Source organism: Bactrocera latifrons, unplaced genomic scaffold (assembly GCF_001853355.1).
Source record: "Bactrocera latifrons isolate USDA-ARS-PBARC rearing strain unplaced genomic scaffold, ASM185335v1 scaffold_48, whole genome shotgun sequence".
NCBI classification, from domain to species: domain Eukaryota; kingdom Metazoa; phylum Arthropoda; class Insecta; order Diptera; family Tephritidae; genus Bactrocera; species Bactrocera latifrons.
The window spans coordinates 317993-336695 of record NW_017537134.1 but is presented as its reverse complement, the minus strand read 5'-3'; the positions used below and the strand labels follow the sequence as shown (position 1 = coordinate 336695).

At 37.2% G+C, this 18703-nt stretch overlaps 2 protein-coding genes across 6 annotated transcripts in view; one reads left to right on the top strand and one right to left on the bottom strand.

The window, feature by feature from the left end:
* LOC108973472 (arrestin domain-containing protein 17) overlaps window positions 1–2947 on the bottom strand; it is a 65786-nt gene extending 62839 nt beyond the window's left edge. The window contains exon 1 of the mRNA XM_018940756.1: window positions 2722–2947. The gene's annotated coding sequence lies outside the window, so the exon portion shown is untranslated. The remainder of the gene's footprint in view (window positions 1–2721) is intronic.
* Window positions 2948–7683: 4736 nt separating this feature from the next.
* On the top strand, window positions 7684–18245 carry LOC108973471 (diacylglycerol kinase eta). Of its 5 annotated transcripts, none has more exons than XM_018940752.1 (11): window positions 7684–8484; window positions 8694–9247; window positions 9306–10236; window positions 10312–10467; window positions 10588–11025; window positions 11489–11848; window positions 11921–12205; window positions 14603–14840; window positions 14907–15279; window positions 15350–16172; window positions 16288–18245. In XM_018940752.1, exons 1-11 carry the CDS (start codon window positions 7684–7686, stop codon window positions 16594–16596), a joined length of 5268 nt encoding a protein of 1755 aa, XP_018796297.1. In that variant the 3' UTR covers window positions 16597–18245. The 5 variants fall into 5 exon arrangements, with proteins under 5 accessions (XP_018796297.1, XP_018796300.1, XP_018796299.1 ...); XM_018940755.1 differs by adding an exon at window positions 12869–12991 and having other exon boundaries at window positions 11489–12205; XM_018940754.1 differs by lacking the exon at window positions 11489–11848.
* Window positions 18246–18703: the final 458 nt, after the last annotated feature.

Below are 18703 nucleotides of genomic sequence, written 5' to 3'. Positions count from 1 at the left end.
TGAAATAATTTTTATGAATTTTCCAATATTTTCTGTCGGTAACAGCCAATCAATTTGCTTTTAATGCGTATTGAGTATCAAAAAGTACAATTTAATTATTGAAAAAAAAACTGCATTTAAAAAAGCCATAATATTATTGAAACAACTACCTTGCAATTTAAACAAATTTGAAAAACTTAGAAAGTGACTACCTTAATATTTCGGAGAAGTCATTTAGTATCGGCAAAAGTTTGGAAAAGTTCACAAAAACTCACTTTGCGTTCGCGTTTCTCTCAACATTTCTTGGAGTATGTAATTTTGAAGCATATTTAGGACAAGGGCGGCCGACAGAACAACTTTCAAATTATGGCATTTATTAATGCCTGAATTATGCATAAGCGCAAAGCGTATTAAAAATAGTGTTATTTGCAACACAGAGTATACATAAAGTTTCAATAATAATATTATATTCAAATATAGTTAGGCGAGTGATTACTCATACGCCACGGGCGACACATGAAAAGCGAATGAATCGCAGTGCAGAAGTGACTAGTAGTATTACAAATGTTCTTTAAAGTTCTGTTTTAGATGCATATAGGAAGAAATGTTGGACTATGCTTTGGGAAACTAAAAATAATGTACCTCCATTAACTACATATCTTTCTGTATATTATTTCTCTAATTAACTAATTCGTTTTTATATAATTAAACAACAATTGTGAGTACTAATCACTGAGTAGCCAATTAATTAAAAGGAAAATTGCTGCGGGATCTGTTAGTATTTTATTGAATAAGACATATTGCTAATTGATATTATCAAACTCCATAGAGACAATATTCAGATTTTATAGCAAAAACAAATCACAAAGTACCAATTTAATCAGCATATGCTCCTATACAACCAGCCCATCATTATGAACACGTTGTACTAAGTTAAAGACGAGCAACAAAAAAATAAAAGGCCAAATGCGTCCAGAATCCGGTGCAGTGAGTTGTGAATATCGCTGAAGGTGACCACAACTACGATCAAACTTCGATAGCTTTTCATTGATAACCACACCCAGCCGCTGCCTGCAGCGGTTATCCATTAGCGCATTGCCTCCTTCCTTCCTTTTTAATTCCAGTTTTTTTTTTTTTTTTTTTTTTTTTTTTTTTTTTTTTTTTTTTTTTTTTTTTTTTTTTTTTTTTTTTTTTTTTTTTTTTTTTTTTTTTTTGTATAAGCAGCAGGTGGCCATGTGCACATTACCCAGCTGGTATCTAAAATTCACTGACATTCCGCTCCCAATTAGCGGATCAAGTAGAAGCGAACATTAACAAAGGCCGCTTGTTTTTTCCACAGCATAGGAAAAAGGCTTCATTAATCATATAACGAAGCACAATGTAACCATAGTAACTGGGAAAAGGCTTGCAGAATACAAAGATTAAAATCAAAATAAAAAGAATGATTGTTTGAAGTTAAACTATGTATTTTTTAAACAGCAATTAATTGTCACAATAAAGAAAATATCAAATTCGGGTAAAATTGCACTTAACACCTTTCGGCTGAAAGAATGCAGCCATTAGAGGTAAGGTTAGTAAACATGAAAACAAACACACAAAGCTGAAGTGGGTGCAATGTCATAAAAAGAAGGAACGTTTTCTTTTATTGCATTCTACGTTCATTAGTGCAAATTTTTGTTTAAAATAAATACGTTGGCACAAAAGCATTCCTCTACTGAACATTTCAGATATAGGAGGGTATTTTCAGAAGCGAAATTCCACATTTCTTCTTTTCCATGAATATGTCTATTTTATTCATGCATCCACCCATGCAAATTTTCAGTGCATTTCGTCACACTAATGCCATATATAGCACATTTTTTGTGCGAAGCCGCAGCGCTTTTACTGTTAAGAGCAATTTTGAATACCTTTAAATTATTGAATCTAATTGTAATATCCAAATTGAAAAAACTTCAACTTTCACTTCCTCCAAACATTCATTACAATTATTGTATACTTTGATTTCATTTATTTATTTTTTTTTTTTTGCCTGCCTGGGTGGCATCCCAATTAATTTGAGGTTTTGGAAAAATTAACACATATTTTTTATTGGGGTTCTTGCAACATGTTGCTAAAGTGATAGCTTTTTATTCTGACTGTCATAGAGTTCTGTATATATGTATATATATATATATATATATAAATGCTTAGAATGACGAGACGAGTTGAAGTCCGGGTGACTGCCCATCCATACTTACAAGCTGTTACTTCAGTACAAATTGAGATATCTCGTTGAAACTTGGTATGCGTCTTCTTGGAAGAAAAATGAACATGCTCGTAAACGGACCACTGTCACGCCCACAAAACACCATTGACCGAAAACCTACAAAATGCCATAATTAAACACTAAGAACTCTAACTTGGCACAGACGATTTCAATAGCAAAAGGGAAAGTGTGAAAATGGAATAAATGGTATTATAAGCCTACTTATTCCCGATGTATGCCACTTTATGACCAAAAAAGTCCGACAAAAACTGTTGAAGCCCCTAGCTGCCAAATATTTGGACACCAGGTTATAGGTTACTAACCTTTTACCGAAAACATTGCTCAATATGTGAAATTCAGAGAGAATCCTTTGCTGATGGTTGTATGTGTGTGTGCTGCAAATGGGTTGAATAGAGTCAATACTTCCCTGAGCTCGCAATTTTCTTATAACGATGCCGATTTGTACTTACAATGAATAAAATTCGGTACACACTCACCATATGCTCCGTTTAACTAACACACCTTATGTACGTGAAGATTCTTCCAGGCTTTGGTACTGGCAAGTTGCAAGAGTATGAAGGAGCGGTTTTTGGCAAAGTTAATAACTGTTCACGAACAAATAAACCTTTTATTTTTTTTTTTTCAAATTTCTGAGACCTTGCAGCAAAACAGCAAAATTCCTGAATTTCAAATATGAAACGAAATTGTTTATTTTTTTACAAATTGTCAAGCATCTATCGTTCAGAAATTAAAAAAAACGAAATGTTGACACGAATTTTTTCATTGAAAGCACTTTCATGGCAATGAAAAAAAAATACATAACTTTAACCTGCTGAGAAAAAGCCAATCAAGGTGACATGCGTTAAATAAAATGCATAAATGCAACAGAATGCAGTACCAACAGCAAGAGAATGAGAAATAATAATCGGTAATGTATGTGTCAGACGTAAGCTTTAAATTAAATCTTGCAGTTTTTTTGATGCTATGCCTTTCCGCTTTTTGAAACAAATGAATTAATTTTCTGTCGCCACTGACAACTTCCGCAAGTAACTTTTGCACACAACACATTCAACTCCACAGGCGCCTGCTTTGCTGACAGCCTTCCAGTGAGCGAACGGCGCTCTTACAGCACGTGTGAATGTGCGTGTGTATGTATGTATGTTTACTTGTGTTCCTTTGTATGCGTGAGTGGAAATTTTATTGACACAAAACGTAGAGAAAGGCCAGTAAGTGGGTTTACGCAAAGAGTCATGTACAGCGTTAAGTGTTTATATGGGTAAACAAATATAAAATGGAATTAAGGTGGTACTAACCTGTAAGGATTTTCAAAATATCTTATTATACCCTGAACAGGGTATATTAAGTTTGTCACGGAGTTTGTAACACCCAGCAGGAAGGGTCGGAGATCCTATAAAGTATATATATAAATGATCAGTATGTTGATTTAGCCATGTCCGTCCGTCTGTCTGTATATATACGAACTAGTCCCTCAGTTTTTAAGATATCTTTTTTTGATATTTTGAAATTTTGCAAACGTCATTTTCTCTTCACGAAGCTGCTCATTTGCCGGAACTACCGATATCGGACCACTATAACATATAGCTGGCATACAAACTGAACAATTGGAATCACGTTCTTGTAAGGAAACCTTTCACATTTTACAATTTATATTCATGAAATTTGGTACAGATTATTTTTTAAGACAACAATGTAATCTCCACAAAAATAGTTCAGAACGGATTACAATAGCATATAGCTGGCACACAAACCTTTTAAATATCTTTCGGCAAAATAATCTATTCAAATACGTTACAAAAATCGCTATACCTTAGTAGCGCCGTGTAAACCACCATATTGACTAGTTCGGTTTATATACACTTCTTCGTTGCTGCGCATGTTTTTGTCACTTAGTTGCACTTTCGCATATTTGCATGTAAAAGTCAACGTTGGCACAAGCTATTTCAGATTTGTTACTTAAACTTCGCTGACGTCAATCAGCAGAAATATTCCGGAAATTCTATTTGGCTTCGCCATAAAAAAAAGGATAAATCCTTTAAAATAAGTAAATTGCACTGAAGTACAAGTTTGTCACTGTGTAACATGCAAGTCATTGCATCATTGCCGCAGTGATTGTAAAAGCGCATGTGCGTGGGTGCTTACAAGTGGCTGTTATGGAAAAACACTATTTATGTTGGTGATATGTGTTGTAGAAGGTGGATAATTGAGTTCTTCTGTAAAACTGGCCCATACTTCTAAGAGGATTTCGTCATATTTACTTCAAGTTTTCAACCGGCCGAGAAATGACGCTACAGTAGCAGAGGCTAATTTTATTTTACTGCAATTATGCTGCTTCAAAAATATTTGTACGAGTTGTAAATTTCTGTATAATAGGATCGTTTAGATGCCAATAGGTTACATAATATTTCATACATAAATGCCTCATTCTCTTCTTGGTTGACGCTACAATCTTCTTATTTATTATTTGTCGTCTCCTTTGTTAAAGGATCATTTGCTATTTATCTCCTACCAATTTCGTCATAGATTTTTCGAAGAATATTCTTTGAACCACCCGATTTTCTAAGAGCGAATCAATCATTCGACCCATTAACCGAATGAAGCCCCATCTGCCCAAATGGAAAAAACACAAGAATTAAGGGAATTAAGAAAATTATTTTTTATATGAAAATTTGGTTAATGTCCGTACATTTATTGTAAATCTTTAAGGTTTAAAAGGCTTCTCTAAATTTTGAATCGGCGGGAGTAAACATTTTGTTACCTTGTAAAGAAGGTCACGGCTATTAGCACAAGCCCATGATTGATATCAAAATCTTTAGAAAGAAGCTGCGTTAAACGGCGCAAAGTTCAACTTTTAAAAATGTTGAAATAACAAAATGTACAGTGGTGTAAACAAAGTAGCATATTACTCTTGTTCAATATGGACAACTACCTTGCTAGAAAATATAGGTTTTCTCCCGAAAGAACATTTTAATCTATGCTGCGCTCATATTAAAAATTCACAAAAACATTTTTGGCTTGCCAAAACACTTCTTTCAAATTCTTAATCAAAACATTATGCAATCCAAATTTGTTTTACTTGAAAACCAATCCACGTCAGTAGGAATATTCTATGAGCTAACAGAAAGCAATATTGCGCACGTGTTTCTATGACGTGTGTGGATGTTGTCGATGGCCACCACCACCTAGTTTGGCATATTATTACGAAACCTGCAGCGACTTTACCTTTGACCCCAAAGTTTACTTCAAAAGCAAAGCAAATTTAATTGTGTGGCATGCTGTGCTACTGTGCAATAGTTTATCTGTGTATGTGTGTGAAGTGTTGTGTCAATGCAAAGCAGTCAACAACGTTGCAGGCGCGACCTGTTACAATTCCCCATTCAACTTGAGGTTACATGCAACTCCGGCGTCAAAGTGCAGTGACGTGGCTTCAAACATAAATCTCTGCATTACTCTAAGTATACAGTTACACAAACGGCTTGCGCCACCACTGCGTTCATGTGCATGGCGTGTGGATTGACGCAAGCCACTGAGCAGATCTTATGTTTTATGCATATAGTACGATTATGAGAAAGTATGATAGCTAACGGCTGACGTTGGCCTTTCACTGACGTTGATGGAGCTGCAATTGCATAAAATCGTCCTTCAATTTAACAAACCGCCTTTGCTGCCAATATATCGGGGATATTAAATAACATTATTATATTGTTATTATTGATCACTTTTCTGTTGCACGCTTTGCTCGGAAATACACATCGTTGGCATCTTGCTGCAAGCGCAATATATTGCATAAAGCTGATATACTAATTACTCTAGTTACCAGCATAACATTAATTAGACATTTGCACAGAGGTTATTTGTAGCTCTTACAGGCTAGTGTTCGAAGTATGGAAATCCTTCAAGTAACTTGTTTATGTGCATTAGTGGAGTCCTTGGTAAGTTATAGACTTAACTCATGGCCTAGAAAAAAATCTTGAATTATCACCACAAATTGCTACTAATAGAACTTAGGCAGACTCTACTACACTTCTGAGAGTAAAAAATATGAATCGGAAGAAATTTTATACTTCTTCTTCTTTAATGGCGTAGACGAAAATGTTCTACTACCAATAGTAAAGCAGAAACAGAAAGGAAACAGGAAAGTTTTTATTCAAGGCAGTATTCCAGGTCTTCCCGTTATGCAAGTTCCATTTCGTCATTATCAACCTGACTGGAAGAAAGAATTGGAAACTATTATCAGAGTACCAGCTCGGAGTAGATTATACCTTTGTAATGCCTTTGAGATGACAACGAAATCTTTGCCACGATGGATTGCTTTTAGGCAAACATTTTATGGAGTTAAGAAAATTACTACAACATCCAACTATTTCATATCATTACTGAAAGCACTGTAACTTAATTATGCTCTCTATGTCCCTTATATAGTATATATTTGGTACACAAATATATCACTTGAACAGTTATTTGAGTCAATCAATCATTGTTTAACAAATGACTGCACATGACTGCCACTTAACGAAAATAATGTCTTAATGCAGATACCTATGTGCCGAAAGCTTATTCAGTCTAATTATAGGTAAAATGTTTGACACCGAAGCCTCCTGGCATACAGCTTATTGAGTTTGTGATACGCAATTTGGGCAGCTGAAATTGGAATTATGTAATAAACACTCGAAGGACAAAACTGAGTTAATTGTCAACAAAGGTAGTTTTAATTATGCTAGTCAATGCCAATAAGCTAATGCTGTAATGCAGGCAGTTTGTGTTTACCTGTGGAGTAAATTGGTGGGATGTGATAGATACGACGAAAACAGGTAGCTATTATAGGAAATAATTTTGTGTACTGAAAAAAGTATATGCCAATATTACTAATAGAAAAGTTTTAGGTGCTATGGGCAGACGAAGAAAAATTATTTCCGAAAATAAGATCTCTTGTTCATATCTGACTGCGAGTAACGGATTTTTCAAGATGGTTAGAAATTTAATTAGCAACTCAAAACAGTATTAGAAACCATACACATGTTCATGCTGTGATCTGTAAGATTAAGTACTAACGAATTTGTGATTCCCAAAAGCACAAACATCCAGGTCTTCAATTCACCTCTGTGTCGTCTAAGAAAATGCAGAAACAACAGGGAACTTTGGTGTAATAGACTAAACGAAAGACTTAACTAAATCTATTGAAATTAAAAGCGATTTCTAGCACTTGGCGAACGGTATGTTCTGAGAATCAATATCTATATTTTCAGAGAAGAATGTATCCAAACAAATTTCATATAAATATATATACTCTTCTACTATGAACCCTCATTTACTATATACTATACTAAAAAAATAACCCTTTTCCATTAAGATAGAGTAGAATATAATTGTCGCACAATCTTTTTCGGCAGGTAATCACCGCCACACGTTCACTTGTGCTTTGTGCCGAATCACGCCGCGAAATGGAAGACTGGCTAAGCTCGCTGAAATCTGCCTCAATACCGGCGCGAGCGCGTGGCGATAGCTTCTTCATTGAGCAACATGATTTATTCTCCAATCATCATCACTGGTATGCGACCTCCCACGCCCGCCCCACCTTCTGCAATGTATGCCGCGACGTACTCTCCGGTGTTACCTCGCATGGCCTCTCTTGTGAGGTTTGCAAATGCAAAGTGCATAAACGTTGTGCTGCCAAAGCCATTGCCAATTGTAAATGGACGACATTGGCCACCGTCGGCAAGGATATTATTGAGGATCGCGACGGAAGTATTATTATGCCACACCAATGGATGGAGGGTAATTTACCGGTCTCATCGACCTGCTCGGTTTGTAAGAAGACTTGCGGTTCTGTTTTGCGTTTGCAAGATTGGCGTTGTTTATGGTGTCGCGAAACGGTACATGTTGCTTGCCGACCACAAATTGCAGTCGCTTGTCCACTAGGACCGGCCAAGCTATCCGTTGTGCCGCCTACCTGTGTGCATTCCATTGGCAACGATGACTCCTGGGATGTGGAGAGTCCGAAGGGTAACTTTTCGCCGCTGTTGGTTTTCGTCAATTCGAAATCAGGCGACAATCAGGGAGTGAAGTTTTTGCGACGCTTCAAGCAGCTATTAAACCCAGCTCAAGTTTTTGATCTCATATCCACCGGTCCTAGTTTGGGTTTGCGGCTCTTCAGACGTTTCGAAATGTTTCGAATATTGGTTTGCTCTGGTGACGGTTCTGTGGGCTGGGTGCTCAGCGAGATCGATCGTTTTAGCATGCATGTAAGTTATTTTTAATGAGCAATATTTCCAACTTTTAAACAAATGTCTTTAAGAATTAAGTTTTCCAATATTTTCCTCCAAACTTGTTAAAATCAGTAATCCCCAAACCTTACCAATACCTTCCTCGGCCATTTGAAATATTACACTTTTTAGATTTCTGTTAAGGTAAATCGTACAAATACTTATATCTCGCTATATCATTTCTGTAGAAACAATGTCAAGTAGCAGTATTGCCTCTTGGTACCGGCAACGATTTGGCGCGTGTGTTGGGCTGGGGCTCATCCTGTGATGATGACGCACATCTGCCGCAAATACTCGAACGTTACGAATCTGCTAGTACCAAAATGTTGGATCGTTGGAGCATAATGGTCTTCGAAAAGGCTGTCGCCGTACAACCGAAGACCCCGAAAATGTCATTGTCGAGCGCACAAGAAGCACTACTTACCGGCATGGTAACGTCGGCTAATTTAAACTTGCGCAACATTGTCGAGACCGATGATTCACAGACGCTTATTACTGCCACCAAAACGCTCTGCGAAACGCTCGACGAACTGATGGTTCAAATCTCTGAAAGTCGTAAGGATGATGAACAATTACTGGTTAAATGTGACATACTGCGTGAGAAGTTAGCCATGTTATTAGAAGCCTTGCGCGAAGAAGAGACCGGTGCGCATGCCGGCGATGATCTCTTAACGACAATCAGTAGCATTATATCAAAGAGTGCTGCCGCCTCTCCAACTGCTTCTACAACAGCTTCACTGCTGTAAGTTGCCAAGATCAAAATGTTATATGTTAAAAGATGTCATACTTTCTTTTTACAGTAATCCAAACATATCAATCGAGAAAGACGAAAAAGATCAATTTAACACGAATGAGCGACGCAATAGTCGCTCCTTGCAGTCTACCGAACGCGAGTCGCTACAATGTCGGGCCAACAGTGTTAAACGTGCCATGTACAATGTCATCGAACACTCGGAACCAGGCCGACCCAAGCGCTATCAGCGCAAGCTATCCATAACGCCATTCGAAGCTTTAAAACTACCAACCAATGCATCGGGCGAATCTACCCCTTGCTCTTCACCATTACCCATTATACCACCAATAAATATAATATCGCCTACCATGGAAACCTCTCGCCTAACTTGCATATCGCCCCTACCGGATACACGTCGGGACTCAGTCGACGAGAACTTCTTCAATGCGATTAGCATTCCAGTGCCACGTCAATTTGCGGATAGTCGCCGCAGTTCAGGCGTGCCCGAAGTAATACAAGAGATAGAAGAAAATGGATTAGGAGGAAATAGTGAGATTGTCTATCGTGTCGGCAGATTGTCTCTAAGTGGTGGTGCTAATATTGATGATTTCGGCAATCCTTTACCCATAGTTGGTGAAAATACTGATATGAACTCACCCTCCGAACGTAAAATCGACTTTCTCAGTGTGCCGATATTGACAAGCGATCAGATTGTAGATCCCCTTTCGGACTACCGTCCAATAGAGGTTTTTGAACGCAACTACTATATGAGTCGTGAATTGGATAAGGAAAAGAAGCTCAAGCAAAGTATGAGTGACAATGGCGAGTGCAACAATGAAGACGGCAAGAAGGAGAAAATAATGCCCGAAAAGTCTAAGGCGTTACGTTTCGATGACGAAGTTTGTCAGTTGCAGGTACCCAACGTAGTCATACCCCCTAAAGCCCCAAATGTATACTCAAGCGAAGCCATAACGATCATTGATACAGATGTTGCCACTGTACGTATCGTACGGTTAATGTTTTATAACAAAAAGACGATGTACTCGCAATAATTATTTACTTTTGTGATTTAGGAATTATCCTCGTCGGATGAGTTACCAGGCGGCGAGGCTAGCGATGTGCTGTCAGCCATTGGTGATGAGGAGTGCAGCGTAGCCTCCGAGATATTTGACAGGCAACAAGAAGGTCAGGATCTCGACCGCCCACTGCAGTTAGGAGACATAATACAGGTACTTTGTAATTAATATTAGGTGATATGAAGACATGATTATAATACATTAGAAATATTGGCACGAAAGGAATAATTTCGAAATTCTACAATTAACATACTATACATTTTATACATACAGAACCTCGATGCAAACTCTTTCACACACATCGACTCGCCAGAAACGAGCGATGAAACGGAAGTCGTGCCAGGCGAATCGTTTATGGATGATATTAGTTCGGTCCTGGGCCATGACATAGCATGCGCCTTGCAGGACAATACTATCACCGACGATACACCAACCCTTTGCTCGGACAATCAACCGCCGCCACTAAAATCTATACGCAAGAAATCGCTCAGCATGGGTGGACAGCGCAGCATACGACGCAACTCATCACCGCCACGTCACGCACAGTTGGCACGCATGGACAGCGATGAGAATCCGCAACAATTCGGTTTCGAGAATATCGTTTTCGAAATCGACAATCGCTGCGATGATCAGAAGATTCGTGAGCCGCCAAGGTACTGCAGTTTGGCACAGTTTGTCGAGGGTAATGACATAGCGCGCCAAAGCTTCAAGGTGAGTTAGTTTTCGTACTTTGCCACAACATACATATGTATGTCTGTGTGTAGCGTACGCAAAGTTGACGGCTTATATTAGAAAGTTAAGTGCAAGTGCATTCGTACGCTGTTGTTGTTGTTGTTGATGTTGACGGTGTATGTGTATAAATGCTAAAACCACTACTTTGCTGCTCTTTCGTTTTTTCATATTTATTTTAATGCTGCCTTTTCATAAACTACATCAATATATACATATATATATATGTATATGTATACATTTGTATATATATACTTGTGCTTTGTCCGCAAAAACCAACCTAACACCCGTCCCATATTCACTACAACTACATATATATGATGAACTGCTTGCATTTCTCGTCTCCACGGATTATCCGACAAATTCATTCGAAACGTATGCGCTCTCATTAACCGCTCTTTTAATTTGGCCATACGTTTGGATAATAAACCTTGACTCCTCAAAGCGCCCGAAAAAGCGTTCGTCCCTACGCAAACCTAAATCCGCCATACTTATCTCGCAACAACAACTCTCCATTGATGCATCTACCACAACAACTTCGGCAACACACGCGAACGGCCAACAGAATGAGGATGAATTGACCACAAAAATGGCTATTAAGATTGAGGTATGCGACATCGAGACCTATGCACACGTGGATAGTGGGGAAAACTTGGAAGCGCCGTTATTGCCTTCTGCCCAAAACCAGCCGAATATAGCTACAATGCCCCACAGCACATTGAACAACCAATCAACAATAACAACAGCAACAACGCTTGGCTCAGCATTGAGCACATCGCCCAAAAAATCTGGACACGGACAAGATGTAAAGCGCATTACTTTTGATGAGTCGTGTAAGAAAGAATCCTTTGATGATGTAAATCCAAACTATCCGCAGATAAGTGTAGTTGTGCGCCCCCCAACCCCATTACGTGGAGACGCTATCAAATCGGTGAATGCAGCGTCGGCAGCCAGCCTACTGTCGGCCCGTATGCTGCCGATGGAGTTGAGGCGGCACTCAAGTCATGCAACAACCAGTCTAGCGGTGCGAGAGCATGCCGAGAAGGATCGTCGACATTCGGGCTTCAATCCAAATTTGTTAAGTTTAGATCCGGAGCATACGAAATTCTTAAGCTCGTCACCGGCAGCAAGTCGACGCATCAGCTGTGGCAGTCTCTTCAAGGTAAGTTCTGTTAGCGTATATTCTCTTCTGTGCATATGATTACACATAAATGGAGAGGGAGGGAGATAGTGAAAGAGAGGGAGAGAATAACATAAAATGAGAGAAAACTACAGGAGAAGTTTTATGTTGAAGGTCAGTGCAGTAGTTAGCAAGTTTTACATATGTATGTATTTTATATAAATTATCTAATAATATTAGCCTTATTTTGTTAGGCTTTGCTTAGGTTTACACACAATTTTAGCAATGATTTCTCTTAATTTACATATATTTCATCAAAATCTACGAAAACAATAATTGAAAAAAAATATACAAATTTTAGCGAAAAGAATTGGTATGTATTTCAAAATTTCTTATAATATTTAAAATATACATACATACTTACATTCATACATACATATGTATTTGAAAACGCATATGCTGTAACTCTCGCTGTCAAAACGCTGCTTAAGTCCCAAATCTTCAGTTTTTCCCATTAATGTAATCACACAAGAACACAGTTATGTACTCTACTTCTACACAACAAAAATTTTATTTACACACTGTTATACTTGTTAATCACACAGAAGGTTCTCCAAAACACAAACACCATAATCTTAACTCTCATCATCACATTAACCTTTAGTTTTAAATATATACTCGTACATACCTATGTGGTTATAGAAGAAGCATTCGAAGAAATGCCTCTCAGAGCGCGCGTACGGATTGTTGGGTTTGCGTTTCTTTGTGGTCGCCGAGCCGGATATACGTTTGGCCACTTTGGCTCTGATAAGACCACTTATACCGTTGGTAAGCATTCCAAACTCAACCTGCTAATAAATCCTTAATGACCAATTTATATCCCCATCAATCCAAATGCTTATTAACCCCTGTTTGGAAGTGTGAATTTCCTGTTTTTGTGTCGACTGTGACTGTGAAATTGTGCTCCTCTTATTTTATGGTGGAACCCGTGAGATCTAAAAATATTTTTTTAATGTTATCGAATATTCATGTGTTCGGGTAATTGGGAGTGATTAAACAATACATTAGAAACTCTAAATCCAGACCAAGAGCAACGCAATGAACCATCAGTGATTTAGCAAGTTCCCAAACCAAGTTTGTCTAATATTTTGAAGTTTCTCGAAACTTTGTATGTTGTTAGAACAGAGTGCTTATTCTAGTTTTGAAAATTCATTATAAATATAAGTTATTTTCAAATTGTTATTTATCCCGTTAATTTTTTACTTTTGATATCTATTGTTCGCTCTATTATCTATCTATTGTTCGAACTATTTTCTAATAATAATATGATGTGTTTTCCACCCTTTCTATGGTATATTTTATTTCACTTTAAGATCTTTCTATTGAGTTCTTAAAAGGCTTCCCTTTCATTCGTCAAAAGTGAGTCGATTAGGCGGGGATTTGGTCATTGGTTCTTATGATAATTCTAGACCATGGAGTTCTTCGGATATTGACGATATTGACTAAGTTCAGTTCGATCTAATGTTCCAAAAATACCACTCTGGTAGTAAGATCGTCTCGTATAGATTTTGGTTTCTGAATAAGAACTCGACTCATAGAGAAAGTTCGAGCATTCAACTTGATAGATCGCGCACATTCTTACAGAATTTCGCTCCAATTTGAATTTTCGTGAAGAGCTTATCGAGCCTTCGCCACCCGACCAGTCATTTACGTGGGTGACTCTAGTTAGTGGAATGTTTGTGAAGTCGATAAACTTCGTTTTAAAACTGTTTAGCTTGTATATAAATGTTTGCTATTATTTAACTACACCTTCCTAACATTGAGTCAGGAAATATCAGAAAGACCATTAATAAATAAGTTATAACAATGAGCCCTCTCATAGAAACGCAGCGAACTATTCGACCTGTGTAAGAACGAAGCAACGCTGCTAAGGAAACAAAAATGTTTAATTTTTTCTAACTCAATTTACTATTTTATTGCGTTACAGTTGTTTCACTAGTTTGCCACATGAGTTTGTAGTTGCTTTGTAAATTCGTTTATATAACCTCCACTTAAACCCTAAGTGCTCTGTAAAGCTGTCCTAAAGTTAACTACATATTTACATTCTTCCCAAGCTTATTGTCTGGTCTACTCTCAACTTCCTTCGTTCGTTTGTCCTCCGAAATATCATTATTTGCGCTGCCGTTGCTTTTTTCTGTACATAAAATATTGTGTTTGCTTTCGTTTAAGAATTAATTTTCACACTTTGTTTACTTTTAGTTAGAACAACATAACTAAACTGTATACAATTTGTCCACTCTAAAACACACTTACTGAACTTTCAAGCATTCTCCTTCACTTACTAGTAGTTAGTGCAATACTATCTGATACTTTCCACACTACTTAACGGTTTTTTCGTGCTACCGCCACCGAAATCACATATATATACTCTCTTTGCAGCCAAATGAGGCGTTACCAAATCTGCAGACACTTAAAGGCTCCAGGTCTAGTCTTTTTATGGGTTCGGCACTATTTGGATTTGATCATTTTGGCGGTGGCAGTGGTGGCGGTAATCCAGGTGGTGACAAAGAACGTGACGATAAGGGCAAAAAAGATAAGGAGCGTCTACTTGGCGCTGAAGATGGCGCTAGGAAAATGCCGATCATTAATCCACTCGTACGCCTACCAAATTGGCCAAGTGAGTACAAGTAGGCGGTCTATCCCTAATGTATTACTAACTGCATACTCCCTTTTTACCATCTAGCGTTAGCCAATAGTTCCGGATTCATTTCCAAGTGCTTGCTAGCAAATGCGGATACGCTCTGCGCTGCTGTTAGTCCACTAATGGATCCCGATGAAACCCTGCTGGCAGGCTATCATGAAAAATGCGTTATGAACAATTACTTTGGTATTGGTATAGATGCCAAGATCTCTCTTGATTTCCATAACAAACGGGAAGAGCATCCCGAGAAGTGTCGCTCGCGTGCCAAAAACTATATGTGGTACGGTGTGTTGGGTTCGAAGCAACTATTGCAGAAAACATGTAAAAATCTCGAGCAACGAGTGCAGTTGGAATGTGATGGGCAGCGTATACCGCTGCCATCCCTGCAGGGCATTGTCATATTGAATATACCCAGGTGAGTAACAACAAATATAACACTCTACTTATTGATCATTAAATCTACAAATATACAATTCATACTACAGCTTTATGGGCGGCACGAATTTCTGGGGCTCCAGCAAGAAGGACGATATCTTCCTTTTGCCCAGCTTTGACGATCGCATACTCGAAGTTGTCGCCGTGTTCGGTTCGGTGCAAATGGCCGCTTCGCGTCTCATTAATCTGCAACATCATCGCATAGCACAATGTCAGAGCGTACAAATAAATATTTTGGGCGATGAAGAGATACCCATACAAGTTGATGGCGAAGCTTGGCTACAACCACCCGGCATGATTCGTATACTACACAAGAATCGTGTGCAAATGCTTTGCCGTAATCGTCATTTGGAAATATCACTGAAATCCTGGCAAGAAAAGCAGCGTCAACATAGCATATCTATACAGCGTGAACAATCATCCACTGCATCAGAGCATGCCATGTCTACGGATGAGGTGCTATCCGAACGTGAATGCTATGTGCTCTTGAACTTCATTGAGGCGGTCAGTTCGCTTGTAAAATGGGTGAAATTCCTTATAATTTCACATCCATCTTTGCAACACGATTTGTATGCTGTGGCTTGTCGCGCCGCCGAAGTACTCGAATCCATACATCCGGATGGCAAGTTACTTGAGGGTCCCACACTACGCACCAAACTTGTGGAGGTTATCGAGTCGGCGCGTCAATTGTACGAGGACTCCTGCAATTTATTACGCGATCGTGCACATAGCTTAATATTAAGAGAAGATCTCGAGTCGAAGTTGAGCGCTGCCTTGGCCAATATCGAAATGGAGCTGAAGAAATGTTCGGTTCAGAAGAGTTTCGATGGGAAATTGCGCGCCTACTTCAATGCCTTGGCGCCAAATGAAGAGGTAAGTCGATTTCTGTTTATTTAAAGCTGTGAAATACCTATAATCTAAGATTTACATGGGTGATATAATGGTTGGGTGTACTTTAACGTGAACATTGTTTATTCTCCTCATTTAGGGTGATGGCCGTCGCAAATCGCGCCACTTCTGGGTGCGTCTGCGTTCTGGTTCCACCGTGGGACAGACACAACTGAAGCCCCCACTAACGACAACACGCGAGGCTGCCAGCAATTGGAGTGTCGACGAAGTGGTCACTTGGCTAGAAACAATGCAGCTCTCCGAATATGTGGAGAGCTTCATGAAGAACGATATACGCGGCAAAGAGCTACTAACACTAGGCAGAAGAGATCTCAAAGATTTGGGTGTAGTTAAAGTGGGACACGTCAAACGCATATTGCAAGCAATCAAGGATATGAACGAGAATTAAAAGACGTGCGTTTGGCTGTTGTAACAAATTAATGCTTGTGGTCTAACGGTACTTATTTGGAATGAAATGAAAGCATATCTTGAAAATGTTAAGGCGAAACACAAAGGTATGTGTGAACTTTTTGACGGCGAGCAAAAATGCATAAAACAATCATCTAGTAATAAACTAAATAGACTATAAGGCAGATTGACAAATAGAAAGCTGTTAATAAGTTACAAATACTTATTAAATGGTTTAAACTTTTTAAATAACTAAAATGTTGCTTAAAAACATATAAACGAAGTAGTCAAATGCAGTGGTAAATGCGCACCTTGAGTAATTACAATATTATAAATTTAAAAAAATTAACTCAATTAAATACAAAAACTAAAATATTTTACACTTATCAATGCGTTTGTGTAAAATTTCAAATTATTTATTAATATAATTACTATAAACGAATTTAAATGTAGTTACAAAATGTATTATTGGTCAATGTACCTCAGGAGTTTTTTGGGTACAACTATTAAGTGAACATTTTTATGAAAAATGTAAGAAGATTTGAATTCACACACAAACTGAACACAACAATGTAACAAACATTTCTTTACGCTTTTAAGATTTAGGTAGACTAAATTACAACTTCGAAATTTATCAAAGAAGCAAACCTTCGAGCAAAATTAAAAATTGAATTCTAAATTTATAAGCAATTTGAAGTCTAACTATCGTTAATATTTAACACTAATATCATTATTATTCTATAAATTGTAGCTCCACTCCCACACGCGACGCACTCCCTACACCTACAACCCACTACTGTATATATACAAATAAATATTATGTGTTAAGCGTAAATTAATGTAATAAGTATAAATTTTATAATTTTGTAATTCACAAAGCGTTTTAAATGTGTAACAAAATTGTTAGAAATCAGTAAAAGTAACCGTAAAATCTCAATTACTCTCTAAGGCAAACGCAATTAGCTATCAGTTGTACTTCCCAACGGCACATAAGAGAAGCCTACTATTTTTCTAGAACAGTTATTTGCAGTTAACTGAATTCTATTTTATAAAAAACTGTAAACAAATTTTAATTTAAAAAGCAAGTACCATTAATTGTTAGATTTCAATTATTTTAGTTGAGGTGGGACCAACACTTTACTAACAGAACAAGTGAGATGTATAGTAGAGTTTGAATTGATTAACCAACGCAGTTGAATTGAAACCACTATTTTTCTAAAGTTAATTCCGAAAAAATGTTTTATCTTAAGTTTAGGTATACAACCATGCATTATCTACGATCTACATGATTACATATAATTTAAAGGTAAATTTAGCTGCATATTTAAGCACTTACATTAACAGTAAGCTATAAATTAGTATAAACGTATATGCAGACGTATGTATATGCATAAGTCAACTAATAATAAGTCTTTGAAAAAAAAAAAAAAAACCGGAACCCGACGAAAGTATTAAATATAGACACTTTTTATTTATAAGAAAATAAATAAAACATTTTTGAAATTTTTCCTCGTACGTCTCCTATTGGGGAAGATTTTGAAAATGCCTTAAGAATAACTATAAATGGAAAACTTAAACAAAACGAATTACATTTAACTGTGCACAAACCTTTTGAGTATGTCTTATTTTTTCGCTGAGAAGAAAAGTATGAGCCCAGATATACTCAAGATGTTTTAGAAAAAACTAAAATTAAATGTTGATATAAACACATTGTCTTAATTTGTTGTTCAAAAAATTAAATTTTATTACAAAAAATTTAATAATTTAAATAATATTTTTTTAATTTTTAACTGTAAAAAATATCTTGTATTATTTATGTTATTGTACCATATCATTTTAATTGATAAAATTTTTTTTTTTTTTTTTGTTATTACTTTAGGCAGTGTATAAAAGTCGGTTTTAAGCTTTTTGCTTGAGTCGAGCAACAGTCTTTTTAAAAGATTTTTGTTACAAAATTTCGTAGATCATTCGCTGTGTTAGCTGTATTTGTTAATTATAATATCATCTTTTAGATGTGTTAATTACTTACCATTGAAAAATGTGCTGTCACAAACATGGACATTCAAACGATTTACGCTTAGAACGAGGACGTGAAACATTTTACTAAA

Coding starts and splice junctions, on each gene's coding strand:
- LOC108973471 (XM_018940755.1), top strand. CDS start 7,684: ATGGAAGACTGGCTAAGCTCGCTGAAATCTGCCTCAATACCGGCGCGA. Junction 10,468..10,587: donor AGTTAGGAGACATAATACAG/GTACTTTGTAAT, acceptor TTATACATACAG/AACCTCGATGCAAACTCTTT. Junction 14,841..14,906: donor ACGCCTACCAAATTGGCCAA/GTGAGTACAAGT, acceptor TTTACCATCTAG/CGTTAGCCAATAGTTCCGGA.